Raw genomic sequence first — 21,279 nt, 5'->3', positions numbered from 1 at the left:
ATCTTTGAGGAGCTAGCAGCATCTTACTGTAACAACTTTGAGATGCAGCAATTCCAATGTAAACTCTCAAACACTGGGAAGCAAAACAGAGTTTTCATACTTTTTCTCAGCACTGCTGCTGAGAAATCTTTGTGTATTTGGGAAGGTCATGAGCACTGTCTATGTGCTGCTCCCAAGAAAGCTACAGGATGGTCCCTTCTATAAACTGGTGATGAAAGCCAAGCTGTAGGGCAGCTGTATCTGAGCCCCTTCCTAGGTTACAACAGCTTCTACTATTGCCTTTTGCCTTGCTCAGCCACCAGCTACCTTGGAAGCTCCTTTTGTGATCCATCTCACTATAAACCATACTCAGTGTAGTCCCTAGGGTGCCTGTTATGAGAAAGAAATAATTGTTAAAGGGCTTATAATTTCTGAATCTTGGCTAAAATAAGGAACTGTCTTTGAGAGTGGTGTATTTTGTTCCCAAGCATTTTCACTGGGAAAAAGGTAATAAAAAAAAAAACCTTCCTACTCTAGTAAGTTAAAATGCATACTTATATACATGTAAATACCAATTTCCTTAGAAGTGTCTGTCTTTTAGAAGGCAACCCACAAAAATGTATTGACAAGGAATGGCTGGGTGGGGAAAATAATTCTGCAGAAATTGTCATTATGCAAACTCCCTTTTCTAAAGAAGAAATTATAGTTTGAGTTGATTACATACTTGGTATCTGCTTACTCAATCCAAATGTTCGTACAGTAAGCACTAACTAATCCAAAATTACTCCCAAACCCCTGACTTCCAAACCTACACCAAGGAGTTAAGCACTGGCAACCCTTTCACTGCCACTGTATTTTGGAATCTGCTTTTAAGAATGTAAGCCTAGATAGGCACATATAAAACATCTTACATTTTATATAGAGTGGGACTTCTTCCTATTTAATTTCCTGAAAGCTTTTCTATTTCCTATGCATTTGCTGTCTTTTGGAGACTTCACAGCACATTTTACATTTTCTTATTATGCCATTTTTGGACCTAAAAGTAGGAAATCTACAGTAACACCAAGCTTTTCCATAGTGTTTCATCTATTTCAATTACTTGTTTCATCAGATGTAAACCTACCCAAAGCAAACAAGATTTTAATTTATTTAAATTACAGAACTTTTCAAAAATGACACTTTACTGTATTTCACACTCCCTGAAAACTACAGTAAGTACAGTGTTAAAAAGCAGGAAAGATGCAAACCTTTTCAAAATCTTTGTAATATATTTAAAAATACTTATGCCACTCCTTTATAGATTCAAGAGGCTAATTCTCGATTAGAGAATTTTTCATAAAATTCCAAGTCTTTTATGTTTAAAGATGGTTTTACAGTCTGCAATGATTTCACAAAATGTTCCTGTTTTACAGCAGTTGCTTCGAGTCCATTCTCTTGCAATGCCAACAAAGCAGCCTTTAAAAGAAAAAGAAAAACAACTTAGTCCTTATCATGTTTTAAATTGTAAAGAATACTGTAAGTATTCTAAAATATTTTACAAGGAACAAGGCATTACTTAAAACATCTGAAAATAACTTAAAACATCTGAAAGTAACAGTTATTTAACAACAGATAAAGATCCAAGTAAGGTTACCATAACTTTTTATTTAAAGAATGAACCCTTGTTCAGTTCTTCTGTTTTAACCATTTTCTTTGGATTTTCAATGGAAATTTGGAAAGCATCTCTACTACAGATGGCTCAGTAACATCTATGAGTTAGCTCTCTTTTTTCATTCAGAGTTGCTATTTAGAGCTTATTTCACAGATGAGCCAGGAATATTTCTTACCTCCTTGCACAGGTTTTCAATATCAGCTCCAGAAAAGAGGTTTGTTAGGACTGCCACATCTTCTAATGACACATCAGTATCTAATGGAATTTTCTCAGTGCAGATTTTCAAAATGGAAAGTCTTCCCTGTAAATTGGTGCATATTATGCAAGAAAACAAAACCAAACAAACCAAAAATTAATCTCTCTCCAAAGCAGCACCAAACTTGAAATTAGAGCAAGGGAAAATTCAGAAGAGCACCAAAACTACCTGGTTTTGGTGGAAGAATAGAGCGCTACTAATGGTGATAATGCACTTCTGGTTGTCTCATATAGTTAAGGTCTATTATTCACAGTCACTGCTTGCTTCATGAAAACACAGTATTTTAGGCTGAACAGGTCTGATTTGGCATACTTTGGGACAACTTTTTTTTGTGAAGCTCAAGAGAAATAGCTACACTAGCCTTGGGAACAGTACACAAAAATTATTTGAAGCAAGGACAGACAACTTATTTTGATATTTCCTGAATTGTAGCTTGATTTTATAAATATACATTTTCTCTATTTTCCATATGCAATATGATAACTACCTACACCAGTTAAAATGTTATTGGTGTTTAAAATACAAATATCTTTATTACTTTTTAAATTTTTTCATTGTACCTTGAATTTGTTGTCTGATCTCCAGTGAAACACCCCTCACTTGCTAAGGATGTTACAGGAATATGCCCCCTTTGCTCTTAAAGTATGCTGGCAATTAACACCTCTCCCTTTAAAGCCAGGTATGGATGTGTAGTACCTTCAGATCCGGAGGTGGAATATAAATCATCTTGTCCAGCCTTCCAGGGCGGAGCAAGGCATCATCCAACATATCTGGTCTATTTGTTGCAGCAACTACCATGAAATCTTTGTTCAAAGTTTCCTGAAACTCTAGCTGAGTAAGAGATCATGTAAGCAAATTAGTGCAACATGGTTGAGATAGATATTATCAGAAGATACTAGTTAACTGCTAATGAGAAGAGGGGAAGGGCAAAAAGATAAGGTAATTTTACATTTTACTTTCCCTTCAATATTAGTATTTTATCTTTCTTGAGGTAAAAAAATGCCTTGGTGCAGGGCAGATTACATGACAAAGAAGAAATATAGTTAGTATCTGCCTTGGCAACAAATAAAGACTTTGACCAGATTGGAACAAAGAACTTTTTATATGCAAAAAATCCAGTATCCTATAATTCAGGAACTGTCTTCTTTATTATTCCCCCAGAGAGTATCATAATAAGAAAAAATTTATATACAAAAAAGCTAAATATTAAATGTTGTGAATAATTCACTGACAAGTGAAGGCACAAGTTTGTGTTTAAATAAATAACTGATAATAACTGTGCTGCTTTTGTAAGCATCATGTGTGAGAAAGAGCTGCAAATGAAGTAGGGGAAGTACTTAGGAAAAGTAAGGTCAGGGAGGAACTTGTTTAAGAGTAAAAATAACACAATCAATCTAAAAAATTACTTTAGTGTCAATAAAAGGATTTTTGTGACAGAAGATGAACACTCAACTAGTGATGCCTGTGTGGGTATTTTGGTCAAACAAAGCCTCACTGAGGAACAGTGTATGTAAAAACAATCAGCAGCCTATATACAGTATCCTCTAAAAACTAGTAATTATGGCAGAGTAAAGCAGCTTCTTGCATGTTTTTAAGTTTAAAATGTGAATGCCTAAACAACTAAACAACTAAAATTTTTGAAACACCTGGACAGCACTTCTCATTCTTCCTATAAAGAAAAGGGAGCATAAATACCTTTCTTTCCTCATCACTTTGTTCTTGGCACTGAGCCTCAAGCTGTAGCTTGCCTCCTCTTCTTTCTGTAACTTTCAGCCCAACCCCATCCAATTCATTGAGAAGAACAGAGAGAACCCGCTCTGAGACACCATGGCCAGTTCTGCAGAGTGCCCGAGATCCCAAGATGGAATCAATCTCATCCAGGAATATTATTGCTGGAGTATTTGCTCTTGCTTGGCGAAAAACCTTTTCAACAAATGGTAATGAAATAAAACATTAATGCCTGCAAAAAGAATCCCACTTACACAGACTCTGTATTTTACTTAACTTTAAAGGTACATTTGCAATGTTTCTTAAGAGATGTTCTAGCTTACATTTACTTTTGGCAAATTCTGCTTCTTTTTTTATATATTCCTAAATGAACTGAAAACAAAAGGCTAGAAATCTGAAGTTTAACATTGGTACAATTTTAGGGATAGACTCTCACTTTATGTACATGTGAATCTCTAAACCATTTCCATTTTATAATCAGATGAGAGCTCTATCATCTTTTCAACAACAAAATTAAGGTCTAACTAATACTTTACAAAAATCAAGCAAAAACAGACTACAGAACCTTACACAAATTAAAAACCATACCTGAGACAAAATCTTCTCTGAATCTCCAACGTAAGGTGAGAAGAGGTCAGCACCACTTACGGAGAGAAAGGAACAGTGACAACTCGTGGCCACAGCCTTCACCAGCGTGGTTTTGGCACACCCAGAGGGCCCATAGAGAAGAATCCCCTTGGGATGAGACAGGCCCATCCTGGCAAATGCCTCAGGAAATTTCATAGGCCACTCAATACTCTGGCAGTACATAAAAAAGGGATGAAATTCTTAGTAACAAGCAATCAATAAAATTGCCAAGTACATAATTTCCTCTCCTTGATACAAACATTAATTGGAAATCAGAGAATAGTGATTTAGTCTTTCTTCATATATTGCCCCCTGCTTACATTTTCTCTTTGAAACAGAAATAAAAGCAAACCTGACAAGATAACACCCAAGAGACATCCCTGGATAAATATTCAGGAATGGACAAATGATCTGGCTACAAGTTAAATATTTTTCAGCTACCAAAAACATGCCTATTTTCCCATATTACTATGCTTGGCGCTGGTATCTTGAGATTACAAGATAACACCATAATAATGTTTAAAATACAATTTATAATCAGGTATTTTGCAAAAGAAATAATTTTTGTGATGCAAGGTACAGAATACCTTGGAGTGCCTATTAGAAATTAGCTGTTTATCTATATTAGTTTAATGCATTACCTGTTTTAACTTTAATTTCACATCTTCAAGACCACCAATTTGCTCCCAAGTCACAGGTTTACACTCTGTTAGTCCAACTGCACTTCGAAAAGAGGATGGCTGTATTTTTTTAAAAGCTTCCTGGAAATCTCCCATGTTGATCATGGTTTCAGTTTCAGTTGAATCCTGAAAAATAAGCCCAGACAGAGCATATTAACAACATTTTAATGCAATACTTAAATGCTGCATTAAATGCAAAACACTTCACATAAGGCTAAACACAACTAATAAGGAAGTCAATTCCTGATCTAATGTGCTTAAACACTGCAGACACAAAAGTGCAACATAAAGTAAAATATAACCTCTTTAATAGCAAGTTTTTACACAGGAAAAAAAACCCAATTTTAACAGAAATTAATGTTTCAGAGAAAACTACTCGTCCCTAAACTATAGCTCCATTAGGCAGTGATCTACTCAATCAAATAGTTGCTTTCAGGGTTAACATACATCACATCCTACAATGTTATGAATAGAAATAAAAAAGTTGCAAAATCCATTTTTACCACATACTGAAGAATGTAACAAACTTTATGTCAAATGGGTTATAAAATGCCACTACTAAACCACAGATCCAGTAACAGAACTAAGGTGAGAACTGAAAGGATAAGCAAAACCAACATATTTATATTTATAATATGCTCGGTGCAAGTCTTCAACATACTGAGCTGTTCAAGTATTAATGAAGAAAGGGTAGTACCAATATTACTGACATTGTTCTTGACTGATTTGCATCCATACCCAAGAGCTGTGGGACACAGCCTGCATGGCAGCTTCTCTGCAGAGTGCTGTAAGGTCAGCTCCAACATACCCAGTCGTCATTTCTGTCAGCTTAGCCAAATCAACCTCTGCAGAAATGGGCATGTCAGATGTCAGCAACTGCAGGATGGATCTTCTCTGTGCAACTGTTGGGGTCCCAATAATAACCTAAACCAAACAGAATAAGCAAAAATTTTAAGCAAATAATTTGCCATACTCATTTATTTTACAGACCTAAGCCAGCAATTTTGTCTCTGCTTTATATTGGCTACTGAAAATTTATATATACTTATATCCCAACTAAAGAGTTTTACAGGAAACCTATTGCCAGCACTATACAAATGACAAGTACTTAAAATGCCATGTACTTTCCTAGGAAACAGTGTTTGCATAAAGAGTTGTTGACAAGACAACAACTTAGCCTTTATCAAGTCCCATAACACTGAAATAATAATTTCCTTACATCACAAGCACTAAATTAGACTAATATGATAGGAAAAAATGAAATAGACAAACATTCATATATTATTGAAAACCTGGTAAAACTTCATCATAAAAATACATCTCAACAATCTATAAATCCCAGAAAATTAAAGAACTTGATTAAACTGGTGATCTAGGAGTGGGTTTATCCAGGAAAATAAACAATACAAGCACAAGCACTGTATGTTGTATTACTGCATGTGGTTTTCTTCCTTGGACTACTAGGCTAATGGAAGTTTTCCACAGTAGACCCAACCTCTGTTACTGAAGCCTGAACAGAAGTTTTGATGCAACAGGTTACTAGGTCTCTGTCAAAATAAATTTTTAAGGAGAAATGCACGAATCTGCAATCTAGGATTTAAATGGAAAAAATCCAATCCTGTAAAGCTAAGCATCTGTAAGCAAACAAATCCCCTGAAGATCAGGTCAATGTCTCTATGATAAAGAAACAAAAAGACTCCTCCCATCCATTTTCAAGTATATGAAGCTCTCAGCGCTGTGAGTAAAAAATCCCAAAACAACCATACCCAAGTTGCAGCAAACTACAGACAGAAACAAGACACCTGTCCCAAACCCGTAGAATCCCATTATGAAATATGACTAGAAGACCTTAAACAAAACTATTAACAGCCCCCTTCCACCTCAATAAGGAAAGAAAAATGCAAGTGTATGAGTGGCACGGTTTATTTACCTCTCTGTCAAATCTGCCAGGTCTCCTCAGTGCAGGCTCTAAGGCATCAGGCCTGTTTGTGGCTGCCACAATGACCATCCTGCCCTCACTCCCTACACCATCCAGCAGCGTCAGCAACTGAGCAACAATACGATCTTCAGGAGCATTGTTTGAACTTCCTCGCTTCGGGCATAAAGAATCAATCTCGTCAAAAAACAGAATGGTTGGGCCCTCGTTTGACATCTCTCTGCCCTTTTCAAAGACTCTTCGCAAATTCTCTTCACCTTCTCCTGGTCTTGAACCATGGAGGGCTGGGCCGCTGATGCCAAGCAGATACGCACCCAGCTCCTTTGCTACAGCCTTTACCATTAGCGTTTTCCCTACACCCGGGGGCCCAATTAACAGCACTCCGTTCGGGACAGAAAGGCCCAGCTTCTTGAAAGTTTTTGGAAAGCGGAAAGGCAAATCAATAATTTCTTTCAAAGACTTCCCCACATCATCCAGTCCTGCAACTGGAGTTTTTGCAGTGTCTTCTGACAGATGTCTGTACCATTCTAAAGTGATCACCTCCTTAATTTTTATGCTTGTTTGGGGAGTTATCAGTCCAGCTCCCTCCTCCAAAGGAGACGCAGACAGTATTTCAACATACACCACGGGATTTTCGGGACTTGGGGCAACAGTAACAACATAACCAGGCGAAACATACACATTTCTTAGCAGTTCTCTGATTGTTTCTTGCAACACCGCTCTGGGAGTCGACTTTTTCAGCGCGGCGCTCTTGAGGACCACTCTGAGGGCCGCTGCTCGCAGCTGTCCGTGCGGCAGCAGCTGCAGCCGCCCCACGCTCAGCGAGAGCCCGCGCAGCTCCCGGCCCGGCAGCCCCGCCGTGCTGCAGCTGAGGTCGGCCTGCAGGTACCCGTCCGCCAGGTCGTGCCGGGGCCACGCCGTGCACACACAGCAGCCGCCGGGCAAGGAGATCCTCAGCGGAGCGCCGATCCTGGCTCCCAGCAAGGAGAGCGCGGCAGGTCCCAAGCGGCACCGCTGCGTGCCCTCATCTCGCGGGTCCAGCGGGAGCAGCTTTAAGACTGCCGCCTCCATCGCTGCCTCCGAGAGGGAGGGTACCAACCCTCCCTGCTCCGTGCGGACCCGTCGGCTCCTTACTCACCGCGTCTGGCCCTCCCGCGGGGCTCCCGCTCCGCCGCCGCCCGGCGCACTGCGGCCGCCCGGCATTGCCGACCCGCGGCGGGCGGGACGGGACCCCGGGCAGGGAGCGGACGGGCCGGAGCGCAGCCGCTCGCGCGCTGACAGGCGGCCCTGCGCATGCGCCACAGCGGAGCACGCGCACTGCGCCCCCCCTCAGCCCCCTCAGAATCACGGAATGAATTCGGTGGAAATGGAGCTGGGGATCATTGAATGCAGCCCCTGTCCAACACCACCGTGTCCGTTTGACTGTGGCACTCAGTGCTGTGTCCAGTTTCTCCTTAAACACAGCCGGGGACGGTGATTCCTGGGCAGTTCATTCATATCTTTTATGACATATCTAGTCGCCCTTCCTGCGAAGGATTTTTTCCTAGTGTTCAACCTAAGTTTCCCCTGGTGCGTCTTGAGTCTGTGGCCTTTTGTCCTGTCTGGGAGAAGAGGCCAAGCCCCACCTGGCTACAGCCTCCTTTCAGGGACTTGTAGAGACAATAAGGTCCTGCCTGGGCCTCTTTTTCTCCAGGCTGAGCCTTCCATGCTCCCTCAGCCATTCCTCATGGGACTTGTGCTCCAGGCCCTTCACCATCTTGGCATCCTTGGCAACCCTTCACCAGATCATTGATATCCTCTGGACCTGCTCCAGTCCCTCACTGTCCTTCCTGAACTGAGGGGCCCAGAAATGGCCACAGTATTCAATGTCCACCATCTCCCTCATGCCCTCCCTCAGCCACTGCCCTGGGCCTTCCCTTTTGAAGGGCTGACACAGCAATACCTGTGAGGTGAGTGCTGTGTCCTGGAGACTTCTTATACCTTTATCCCATAGATGAAATAAATTGACCCCCTTTCTAATTGCCATCTGGCTTGTTCTCCACAGAGCTGGTCACGACAGGGCTTGTTTGCCACCCTCATTTCTTTGCCCTCTTTTTGTCTCCTCAGTGCTGCCTGTTTGTTCAGGGCTTCTGAAACATGTTCCCAAATGTTGAGCATCCCCATTCCTGTGCCCCTGCCAGTGCTTCCCTCTGCTCCTTTGTCACCAGCAGTCACCATTGATTCGGCTGTGGGTGCTGGTTAAAAAATGTGGGGAGCCACAGTATTGGATTGAGAAGCTGCTGATACAAGTAATTAAGACACAGATATTAATTCATTTGGTAAACCTGTTGCAGTATGTGCTCTGACAAATGCTTAGTCAGCATTTAAGAAAAGTTTTGGTCCCCCACCTTCTTAGATTGTGCCATGAATTGTGCGGTGCTTTTATAAAAATTTTCCAGGATGTCTGTCAGCGTTGTGGGCTACAAGATAAAATTTAGTATGTGCATGGTTTTATTCTTGAAAGTAACTTTGTTTTAAATAAAGTCACATGTGCTGAATACACACACACTTTGAGACCACAGACATATAAGAATTGGGATCTCAAGTGCTTGATGCTAGTCAGACACAGTTAAATTCACAGAAAACCCAGAGAAGGTGGTTCAGCACAGCTACAACCTGTCCTGCATTGTATCCTGAAGGTGTCCGGAGGGGCAGTGTAAGAAAACCTTTGTGATGGTGTCCTGGTTAATCACATTCCTTACTGAACCAAGGCTCTACACAAAATATTTCAGTAAGCCATATGAATAAAAGCAGGTAGTGTTAAGAGAACCAGTTCATAATAGTTCTAAATGCTGAATAGGAGCTCACAAAATTTTGTAGGGCTGCGTAGTGTGAAAAACAGCAAGCCTTCTCTTTAAGCCTCATTATATGCAAAAGGGCCTGTAATAGATTTCCTTTCAATTCGTGACCAAATTTTCTCATTTCAGTGTTTATTTTCTATTCCTCTACTCCTGGATATCTACTTAATCTTTCTTTTCATGGCACAGTTCTGTACTTCACACATATGCAAATGTTTATATGGAATATGCTTATATGGAATGTGTAGACTTACCAGGTATTTGGTGTAGGACATAGTAATGTCTGTCCAGAGAATGTACAGACAAAAGATTATAAGGAGCTTTCATTCCAAGAAGGCAAATGTATTTTCAAGCCAATGTCTTATAAACATATTCTCTTGTTTTATTTCTTTCCATCAAAGGTTCTCATAAACATGTGTGCCCTCAAGTACATTCTCGATTAAACAAAAAACATACTCTGTTTAAAATGGCAGATTTGTGTTTCAGAGTTTCAAACTGTAAGTGGTAAACTCTCTGCTTGGTTTTAGAAAGTTGTGTTTAGGAAGGGAAAGTATGGAAAATTGAATATTTGCAATGAGCCCTGTGGTTTATATTCATATATAGTGGTTCCCTCTAACAGACTTATTGTAACATCTGGAAAATCTGATTTCTTATGAGAACGAAAACACCTGCAAATCTAATCTTAAGTAGCAAAAGTTAGTGTCCAATGTAAAAACTCTGCTATTGTTGCTTGATGAGCACATTTCAGTAAGTTTTTACTTAAACTTTTTAAAGTTTTTACTGTATTTTATTCCTGTAATACTGATTATTTTACTTTAAGACACTGATAGTTCAGTTCTTTTTTCAGTATAGTGAAGCCCCCAAAAAACTAATATGTCCTATGGAAAGAGCAGAGGATTGGCTTATTTTGAAAAAAATGTGGAATCATATGTATATTATTTATTTATTTTCTTAGAAAACTTTGCTGAGTGATATTGCTGTCATGTCAAATGTATACTTTTTAGCAGCCATGCTCCTGAATAATTTACAGATCCCAAAGTTTACAAAGTAGCAAACAATATTCCTCCAAGAATCTAGTTTAAATTGACAAACCCCTGAAAGTAATGTTTTAAACAATATTCTCACTGTTCACTAGATGGCAGCTGATCTTCAAGAATGGCTGTATTTCTCCTTTCAGATCTGATAATTTGGAGGGAGTAGTCATCAGTTCTTAGAGAAGTCAGATATTATCCAGCATTGTCTTCACTCCATTTCTAATACAAAACTGAAAAACTGGCACAGTGAATGTTCAGATAATTTTCAGCTTCATTACTTTTTCTTGTTGAGCTTGTTGCTCTCTATTTCTAGGGACTCATGTTCCCTTTTTTTTGTTTTCTTTTTCATACTTAGTGTACCAGACTAACTTCTTTTATAAGAGAACATACAATTATTAAAGATTCTAAAAAGAAAGAACAATATTTCATTGGGTTCTTGTTCCCTTAATATATGTAGTGGGTTTTGGTGGACTAATGTTCAAAATTCCCAATTATTATGACTCAAGAAATAAAATAATTGTCTTGTTACAATAATTCCCTGCATACAAAGTAAATAAAATATTAAACTGATTCTTTTGTTAGTAGCTTTTACCCTATCTATTACCAGAATGGAATTTTTCATTTTAAATTGACAAGTTAACTGTGTTTTTAACATGGTCTTTTTTTCATGGTAGATGGATTTGAAGATGTGGTCTGATTGTTTATTAATCAAATAAGGATAGTTCAAAGTGAGTAGCTGGCATGTATATGCTTTAGGGCAGGATTTTAGTATTTGTGGAGGTTCTTTGACTAAGTATAAGTTCTCTATGACACTTAGGCCAGATATTGCACATTTGAAACACCAGGCTTTGTTATAACAAAAGCTCATAAATAAATAGTAAAGACATGCTTAAAAATGGAATGGAAAGACCTTTTGTGTGTCTGCATGTCTTTCTGGGAGGGCCACCCTCAATGTGTTTACTTAATTTTCTAGTGAGCATCCACTCTTGTATCTTTACATGGAAAAAGTTCCATTGCAGTCTGGAATTCTGGATGGGCAAGGCCCAGGGGATGGGTTAGGCCCAGGCCTTACAGTGTGAAAATCTCTGCCTGCTGACAGAAGTTCTGGTGAAATCACTGCACCTTAGGTGGATACCACTGATGTGCATCTCTAGCAGAAGTCATTGCCATCATGGCAGGTGCATCAGGAAAAATGTGTGCCTGCACCTGGAGCCTGCCAGGGGAAACTCGCTTGTCTTAAGTTGCCAAGGAAAGGATTTTATGCTCAGGCTCTACATTTCTTTGGGAGTGACTGGAGTCCCAACTGCACATTCCCTTCTCTTGAAACTTTGGGGTGAAAGCTTTTCAAAGAAGGGAGAATGGACAGCTGCAGATAATTTGACAGGGTACATTTTAAATTTTGTCAGTATTTGTCTATAACACCTTTTGATTACTGCTTAGGGATGCTTGGTTATCTGTTTCAGCAAAATGTATAATCCAGTGGTTCACTAAATCTTCTTTTGGATATGTAAAATTGAAATCCTTATGTGGTGTTCAGTATAGGAATGAGAGTGGATTGGCTGAGAATTAGAGAAGGCCATACAAACCTGAGGGACGTGCACCTTTCTAGGGCTTTTCCCAGTGCTTCCTAGGAATTTTCCCAAATGCTGTCAAGGAATTCCCACTGTAGTGTCTGGGAATTTCCCTTGTGCTATTATACAATTTTCACAATTTCTTTTTAGGCTTGATAGAAATTTTCATGGTGCTTTCTGAAATTTTCTTTCCTTGCTTTGTAGGAATTTCTGCCAATGGTTCCTAGAAATGTTCTATTTTCTCTTCTGTTTTCTAGGTATTTTCTGAGTGTACCCTAGGAGTTTGTCTGGTGTTTGCCCCATGTTTTCTAGGAATTTTCCAGGTGCATCCAGGAATCCCCTCTGTGCCTTCTAGGAAGTCTTTGTAGAAGAATTTCTAGGAATTCTCTCTACTTTGTAGGAACATTCCTACATTCCAAGTATCTACCCAGAACTGTCTAAAGATTCTACCCAGGCACTCTAGGAATCCTTGCAGTGCCTGCTTTTTGAGCAGGAGCAGAACTTAAAGGCTTTAGGTCTGAAGATGGTTATTCAGTAGATCTGTTTTCCTACCTAGAACTTAGCTTGAAAAATGTTCAACCATTTTTTCTACACTTCCCTTGTGCCACACCACAGCTATGTATTGTACTTTTTTCTCTCCTTTCCTCCAAGTCAGATAGGTAGGTTTTCTTTTATATCTTTTTCAGGTTTTGTCATAGGCCGTGTTACTTTCTTCAGAACAGCTGCTATCACTTCCTTGCACAGTCACAGAGTATTCATGTTAGACTATTGCTTAGACTGGTTTTTAGAGCAGGAATGTGTATGTCATTGAATCTTAACTTAAAAACTCCAGCAAGGTCAGGTAATTTACATTTTTTATTGATAGGAGTCAATTAAATGCATTGATCTCTGAATGATATTTTAATATAGAGATAGCACAAAGACTAAATACTAAATCAGCAGCTAATTAGAGTAATTAAGAATAAGATGTATGTGAAACATCTGTATTACCCTGGCCAGCGTCACCTGCACTCAGTTATGGTTTTTTTTCAGATAATTGTTTTGCTCACTCCACTTGGCTTTGGTTCCTAATAATTGTTTTTAATGGTTAAGTTCAATGCCCTTATTTAAAGCATTTTTGTGAAATTTGAAATCCCTTCCCTTTGGAGACTGTAAAATTAGGTAAATGCATTAGCATTTAATTCATTTGGGTTATCATGGGAAACAATCAGCTTTTAGGAGGGGAGCTCAGTGCTTAATTATGTTAGAAAGCCTTTGATGCACTTGTTTTTGCTTCCTTTTGTTTCACTGTTTTTGTTCCCAAGCCCTCTCAGGACTCAGTAGTCCAATGGGCCTTCATTACCCTGACCACACTTACCTGGGCTCCCCAGCCACACCTCCGCCCATGAGCCCCAAGCTCTATTTAAGCTCAGGGCTTGGGCTTTGTTCTGGAGTGGTTTGAGCTGTTGGTTTGTGTCTTTACAGCAGTCTTTGGAGTGCCTGGTTTGTTCATGGACCTGCTCCTGTTGGTACAGTTTTGTCTGGTGGCCTGGGCTTTTGGCCATTGTTCCTAGGGCTGTATTGCTTGGGCATAGGCTTCTCTGGGTGTGCCTTGCCATCCTTCTTATCAAATTTGATTGCTGGTTTCTAACTCTTCCAGAGCTGCTGATCCTTGTTGTTCTCCAGATTTGTTTTGTAGTGTTGCTGATATGTTGATAGTATGTAGCCATGTGTACATTAGAACATTTCTTTACATAGATGGTCTTCCTTGTTTGGGAACTGTTTCCTTGTAAGGTTTTCTGTTTTACTTGCATGCTAGCCAAGTTCTCTATAAACCACTGTCAGTTGGTGTGGGTTCCTGAAACTATTTGAGTAGTTACCGCACATTGTCATCTCTTGTAACTTATTGTTGTGGAGGCCTGTTTGCCTACTTTTATTCACAGTTTAATTTTCTAGTGGAATGTAGAATATTTGATTCTATTTTAAAAATAAAGAAACAAATACATTCTAAGAAGTACTTGTGATTAAATGCTATTATTACTATTTTTGGAGACACCCTGAAACTTGTGTAATTTCCCTAGTGTAGAGTCCTTACAAAGGATGTTAATATTTGTCATAGCAGTTCTTTAGTCTTTTATTTATCCTTTTATACAAAGGGTGAGGGAGAGTACAAGAAAGCATTAATATGATATTTCTTCACTGGGAAGGAATTTTGTTATGGGAGGGTCATAGTTAGCAGTTGCATCTAGATTATAATTTTGATTAAAATGCATGGAACTATTCTTTATCTATTGGCTAGTTCTCTTTCTGTGGAAAGGTATATGAGCACCTTCAATTTCCTGAGACATTTGAGGTCTTGGTATTATCTGAGAAATACTGGCAAAGTTGGCAAAATCTGACTTCACCTTAGCAGCGGTAATTTCATACAGTTATAGCCCATGCAGTGGTAAGTCTTGAATTCTGTTAGTTAAACCATTGTGTTCTCAACTAAGTGAATATATTTGTTTTTTCTGCTAAAGAAATTGTCTTTCAAGCATCAAATGTGCTACAGTGTTTATAGAAGTCATCTGTGCTCTTAGAGAGGAGCGAAGGACAAATTAGAAAGGGACTAAGACAGCAAAAAGAAGGCCAGTGACTTGTGACTAGGAAACCTTGGAATAGGCTCCATGAGGGTAGGAAATACAGTATGAAGGGAAAAGCAGCATTCTTAGAACTGAAACCTGCACTTTCTTTGCCTTTACAGGGATGCATGTGTTCCTTTTGGGAATGTGAAATAATTCTACAGATATTTTTGAGCTGTTATATATCAGAATAGCTGTGTGGTTTGTCCATATTTATGCGCATCTCTTATACTTTAGCTGGAGAGGTATTTTTGAAACTTTGGAGAGACAGTCAATCCAATTGAGGAATTGTCTGTGAGGAGTATAATAATTTTAGTCTCTGCTTTTGGGAGGGGTCCTATGCCTTCAGCATTCCTCTTTGCTAAAACAAATATCTTGGAACATAGTCATGCCCAAATATTGACATGTCTTCGCTTGTCATCATCTCTTAATTAGATCAATTATTCTAAACTTGTATGAATTTTTGCTTCACTGTCTGGGTTTTTGCATTTCTATATTTAAGATGCCTTGTCTATTCAGGTTTTAAGATATTTAAGGCTACTGGAATGAGTTGTTTTTTGTACTTCCCACTCCAGTCTTTGATGACTGATCTTGCTGATGGGAGACTGTTACAACTTGACAAAGGGAATAGGAATGATTTCTATGTTGTTAGAAGAGTTCCATACCTCAGAGAACTTTACAATGCAAAATATTTCACAGAATGAGATCTTCTCTTGTAATATACTGACTTTCAGTTGCTGGTGGTTAAGTAATGTCACCCAAATGCTGTCATGAACAAAAATGGAAGAAAACCATAACAAGAATTTTCAGTGACTGATTTCCTTAGCTTCTGACCTTGGAATGTGTTTTTTTTTTTTTTTTTCCTAACAAGGAGAGATTGAAGATTCACACAGAAATAATGACTAAGTCATATTTCTAGATTCCTGGTTGTGATACAAAATTCCTTAGAGTGGGCCTGAATGGAAAAGGGTTCAATTATTGCTCATGCTGCTTCATCTTTAAGATCTTTTTTCCCATTTCTTCTCTTTCAAAGTTCCTCATTACTTGTGTTATATTGCTTAAAATTAATTCCCTGTTACCCTAGATTGTTGTGGAAATTGAATTTCTTAGCCACCAAAGAAACAGAAACATTTAGGTTTGTAAATCAGCATTGTCAGTGGATATAGAAAATGTATTTAAGGCATTGGGAATTACATGAATTCTGTGTGGGTTTTTTCTCTGGCATTCAAGAGGGCGAAGCTGACCCTGGAGAAGGATGTTCTCAAGAACAAATGAGCTACTGCCTGCATGAATAACTTGAAGGCATTGATGATTTTAAGGCTTGAAGTTTGCAATTACTTTGAATTTATATCAGTGTTCAGGTGGTACCAAGGGCCACCCCTGTTATTTTGTAAGAACTGTAGCAATGTATTACTTTGAAAACTTGCAATGAGGATTTCTTTCTCCTAATAAGAGAGTATTCTTTTCCTTCAATTTTTCCTGGTGTAAGAATTACAAAGTCATCCTGTTTATAATGAGAACAACTTAGTGCTGTGATACAGATGTTGTAATTAGACTTTGATCTTAACTCAAGTAGCTTTTTTCATTGGAGTAACTAAGCAACGTTCTGCTAATGGCATCAGTTTGGGGATCTTGCCTTGTGCTTTAGGGAGCTGGCTGGCTAAAACTGTGCAAAAGATGATTTGATTCTGTTACTTACAATGTTTTAAAATTTCAACCTAGGTGTTCAGGTAGGCATGGAGTTAGCAGAACTGAAAAAGGGGAAGGCTGGGAATATTTGCAATAGAAATACCTTATTCTGCAAAGGTTTAAACCTTTTTAACTGTGCGAGGAACAGACTCATTGAAGTATCAGGTTAGAAGCTTAAGAATGCTCTTCCAAATTCATGTTACATGGATCATTGACAGTGAAAACTTGCACTGCTTGAGCAAACAGAAATAGACTGAGTTTTGAATTGCAATCTATCAAGCCAACAACGTGACCATAGGCATAGTTTGTTACATCACCCAAACTGATGGGGCAGCTTGAGAAGCACCATGAACATCAGTAGCCTGAAGGAAATGTTGTTTTTCCAGAATGTTTTCCCAAAGGAGATTCTTGTCAAGTGTAACTTCATTGTAATTGAAAATGATGATTAAAATTTGTGGAAGATCAAAGTGAATAATTAAAAAATAATAAAGCCACTTGTCAAGTTGAGTCTTGTTAATGGTAAACAGCTGTTTGTTATTGTGGTGAATGTAGGTCTGTGAAGCAATATCAGTGAAATAATTAACCTGTTGAGGTTGCTGGAGCTGCATCCAGCCACAGCAAATTGAATTATGACTTCAAATGTCCTTGTTGTAGTTGATGACTAGCAGAGTATGAATATTTTCCTTTCTAAAATGCAGTTGGATAAAATTTAGTTCATTTTTCATAATGGTGTAGTCTGAAAAGCAGGACTATTGAAATTGCTAATGCATGAATTAAACCGTCTTTGCTGTCTTTCTTCAATTAGCTGGATTCTTTAGTTAGGAAGTTTTTGTTGGTCTGCAACAAAGACTTGAAGAAAGAAACTATACAATATCTCAATTATTCTCTAAGGGAACTTAATTTTTTTTTCCCATTTTGAGAATTCTAAGAAATCAGAACTTCTGAAATAAATTAGAAATTAAACTTAGCTTTCACATGAACCACATATTAGACACCAGAGGAGTCATCTGATGAAGCAAGATGGTGTAATCACATATAGCTGAGTACCCTGTTAGTAACTTGCTAGTGCAGATGTCCAGGAAGTATCCTTAGAGTGTGTTAAGTCATGTGAATTGTGACTAGGGAATTAAACTCATGAGACACATGTGACAGTTCTCTCCCATAGATCTACAAGACTGAAAGTGACTACTGATTAAATATATTTAAAGATGAGTTCTTTCTGAAGACTAATTCTTTCCCTCTGAATGTTCTGTGTAGATCTGCTTCTTGAACAAATGCTTTCATAAAATTAAAGATTCTGTTTTGGTTTTTCCATCTGTTATGAAATGAAACATCTCAGTAGAAACACCTTTCCTCAAGTCATGCAGTTTGTTTTACCCACAGTGCTTTGATTCTTAACTTTTTTCATTTTATCAGCCTTTTTTCAAAGCTGTTAGAGATTGTGCCATTTTTAAGATCCTAATTTCCGCTTAAAGCTAGAGATCGGGCTGGATCTCTTCAAAGCTCTAAATTCACTTCATTGAAGCCCAAAGCTACGTAAGCCATAGTTGTTTAAATTTCTGTAAAGGTGTTCTCTTGCTTTGGTTTATTTTTTTCTGAAATACTGCCTTTGTCTTTACAAAAAGGTGCAAGCAGGGAAATTGAAGTGATTAAAGTATTTTCATGCTCTTGTTTTTAAAGAGGATCTGAAGACCTGCTCAGTCATGTGACATCTCTCTCTAGAGTGACACTGAACATAGGAGTGGGGGTAAGTAGCTTGTTGGTACAAAGCTTTTGCAAGACTGCCTCCCCAGATATGTGCCCATGTTTTTGTTACACCCAGGTTTGATGAAGTGAGTGGATTAACAGCCTCTCAGCTTCAGATTCCCACTGGATACCTGATAGGGCACTTGGAAAAAATGAAATTAGAGGATACTAGTCTGAAATCAGAGGATAATGCATAGTAGAATTTTAAGATAAATCAGATGTCCTAAAAAGAAATAAAAAGGACAAGACAGCTGAAAAGAAAACTTTAAAATTGGAATTTATAGCTGTTGTAGCAGTTAAACTAAATTTATCTTGCAAAAAATTTGGAATGAGTTTAAATGATTCATAAAGTGCCTTTTGGTGTGGGCAAGGGAACCTGTGCAGTTTATGCTGCCCTTTTCAGTTCTCTCAACATATGTGCCTTCTCTGCACCTGCCTTGCAGTGACATCTGCTGGGAATAGCAGGAAGCCATTATTGTAATTGCAACACTTTGAAAAGAACATTAATCTGAAATAAAATGTAAGTATAATTTTTCCAAGCATGTGTATATTTCCCTATGCAAGAATCTGGTATAATGAAGAGATATAAATAATATGGAAAATTCCAATCCTCAATTTTAGATGAAACTGAAATCAGTTTTAATGGCAGTTTTTTGTTTCTTATATACAGCCATATATATTTATTGACATATTAAGGAATAATTATGAAATACCCATAAAACTAATCTTATGACTTAAAGTATTTTAATTGCCATACTGATGTATGTCTCAAATAAATACTTCCCCTCCCCAAACTTAGAGTTGATATAACCCCATTTTTTTTTTCTAAAATATGTTTTGATATTTCTTGATTAACAAATTTTGATCTGTTTTATATCTGTGTAGCTTTAAACAAAAATCTTGTGTGTTCAGGGATAAGTAGGTTTTCAAAGGTAGTTTGTAGAAGACTGAATAGACTCTGAATCTTTGTTATGTGGTGGTACTTGTGCCGAATTAACACCAAAAATATTTGAGAAGTAGGGAAAAAATCTGAGTGATGTAGAGGAGAGCTCTTTATTTTTTTCTTTTTTTTTAAAAGGAGAATTTCAGAAACTAAAAAGTGGAAAATGCCATGTTTGGTAGTCAGGCAGTGTGTTGAGATGGAGACAAGAATTTGAGTGCTCTGTCCTCAAGTAACCTGATGAAATGATGGGAGTATTTTAAAGAGTGGAAATGGATACTTTAAAGGGAGAAGTGCTGCAGAAGATGGTAGTTATGAATGCTATGAGGTAACACCATGAAAATACTTTGAATGTGCCTTCTTTTATCTGCTGCTGTTGGAGCTTTGCAGATATTTCTGTGTGATGAAAGAGATGAGGAGCCTGACCATGAATGCTAGCCCAGAGCTGCAGGTCTGGATTGTTCAGCAGCTCAGGGCAGACATGTGTTTGTTGCGTGATTTAGCCCCATTAGAGCTTCATTGAACTGCCTGAAGGTTACATGTGGCTCAAGAACCACAAATTGGCCATGCCTACATTATGTGATCATAATGGAGCTTTCTGGACTTTATATAAACAGATAGCTCTGACCTGCTCCAGTTTTTAGAAGTGCTTGAGATTTTTAACAACTGAGATTCATTTTCCCCATGTTTCCTTGTGAATGCCTCTGAAAACCAATAAAATATGTAACAAAACCCAGCAAGATGTAAGAAAAATCAGACATTTAAGATATTAGGGAGAAGAAAAAAGTCTTTTGTCCATTCTTCCCTGTTTATAGAGAATTTGTGGTTTCTCTTCAGTGTGGGAAAATCTGTTGTGCCCATGGTGAGAGACAAAGTAATTGCTCTTGGCAGCAAGAGAGGTAGTTAGGAATTGGGGTCTCAAAGGTGTAGTATGAGCAGCACAAATGAGCTTTAATCTTAGACAAAATATGTAAAAGTATCAGGTTTGCTGCAGCAGGATAGAGCCCTGTGCATGAAATGAAAGCCAGAAAAAATTCTCTGTGCTGCTACACACAGGCAGCATAGATGCACATGAATTTCATGAGAAGCCACCTAGTCTCCACAGCCAAACTTCTTTTAGAAAGTTTATTGTTCATTTTAGGAATTCGGCTCCCTTAGCTACACTAACAGTGCCTACTAAATAAAATTATGTTGGCTTAGAACATTTAATTTGACAGGAAACTCAAACAAGCTCCCTTTGTTACAGCTGCAGTTGCTGTGGGATCAGTTATTAGTGTACTTATCTTGCATTTTGTTGCTCACCAGCATAGAGTTTAATATATCCAGCATGATTATTTCAGTGCAGAACTTAAATATTGAATTGAATTTATAATGTAGACTTCCCTTAGGACCTTTCAATGTATGCACTGGGATGCCCTGGATAGGTGGAAACAGCAGCATTGTTTCTTGTGCAGGAGGGAGGAAAAATACACACATGGAAATACTGAAGTTGGTTCTCTCTCGGCTATTTGTGAAGATGCTGTGTTAGTGTTGCAAAGCACCACAAATGACAATCCCACCACAGAGCATCCTTCTGAATGCTGTGTCCTGAAAGAAATACTGCAGCTGGTAAGCTTCCAGGTCAAGGCTTTGTTTAAAGTCTTATGTTTCACCTGAGAACTGTAAAGTAACATTATGGTAAGAATCATATCAAGTTTTCTGACACAACACATTTAAAGTATTTGAGGGGAATTTGAGCCATTGGTTTTGAGAGAGATATTTAACTGGGAAAAACTCAATAAATTAGACAAAGCCATTTTCTTTGTTTTTTTTTTTTAAAGGAAGACAACTGATTTGAAAAGCTGGGTTGCTTTCCATTTTGTTAATGTGTAATGGTAATGTAGAGAGACTGATAGTAGTGGATTCCTTTGTGAGTAAAAACTTGTTTTAGCAAATGGTTTCTCAAAAAAAAGTTATTTTATGTATGCCAGCTTCAAAAAAGTAATAAAAATGTAATGGTTATTGG

The 21,279-nt window shown here is 38.2% G+C and overlaps 1 protein-coding gene across 1 annotated transcript; it reads right to left on the bottom strand.

Annotated features, from left to right (window-relative positions):
- Positions 1-1,225: 1,225 nt before the first annotated feature.
- SPATA5L1 (spermatogenesis associated 5 like 1) lies at positions 1,226-8,148 on the bottom strand. The gene is made up of 8 exons (XM_030955587.1): positions 6,852-8,148; positions 5,660-5,845; positions 4,883-5,047; positions 4,203-4,412; positions 3,582-3,809; positions 2,583-2,717; positions 1,806-1,931; positions 1,226-1,434 (listed from the first exon to the last, which is right to left on the bottom strand). Exons 1-8 carry the CDS (start codon positions 7,926-7,928, stop codon positions 1,282-1,284), a joined length of 2,280 nt encoding a protein of 759 aa, XP_030811447.1. The 5' UTR covers positions 7,929-8,148; the 3' UTR covers positions 1,226-1,281.
- Between the last annotated feature and the right edge of the window lie 13,131 nt (positions 8,149-21,279).

The sequence above is a fragment of the Camarhynchus parvulus genome, chromosome 10 (genome assembly GCF_901933205.1).
Source record: "Camarhynchus parvulus chromosome 10, STF_HiC, whole genome shotgun sequence".
Classification (NCBI taxonomy): Eukaryota; Metazoa; Chordata; class Aves; order Passeriformes; family Thraupidae; genus Camarhynchus; species Camarhynchus parvulus.
Note: the sequence above shows the minus strand (reverse complement) of the source record. Positions and strands in the feature narration are given on the sequence as shown.

Coding starts and splice junctions, on each gene's coding strand:
- SPATA5L1 (XM_030955587.1), bottom strand. CDS start 7,928: ATGGAGGCGGCAGTCTTAAAGCTGCTCCCGCTGGACCCGCGAGATGAG. Junction 4,413..4,882: donor TGAAATTAAAGTTAAAACAG/GTAATGCATTAA, acceptor ATGTACTGCCAG/AGTATTGAGTGGCCTATGAA. Junction 3,810..4,202: donor CAGAGAAGATTTTGTCTCAG/GTATGGTTTTTA, acceptor TTTGTTGAAAAG/GTTTTTCGCCAAGCAAGAGC.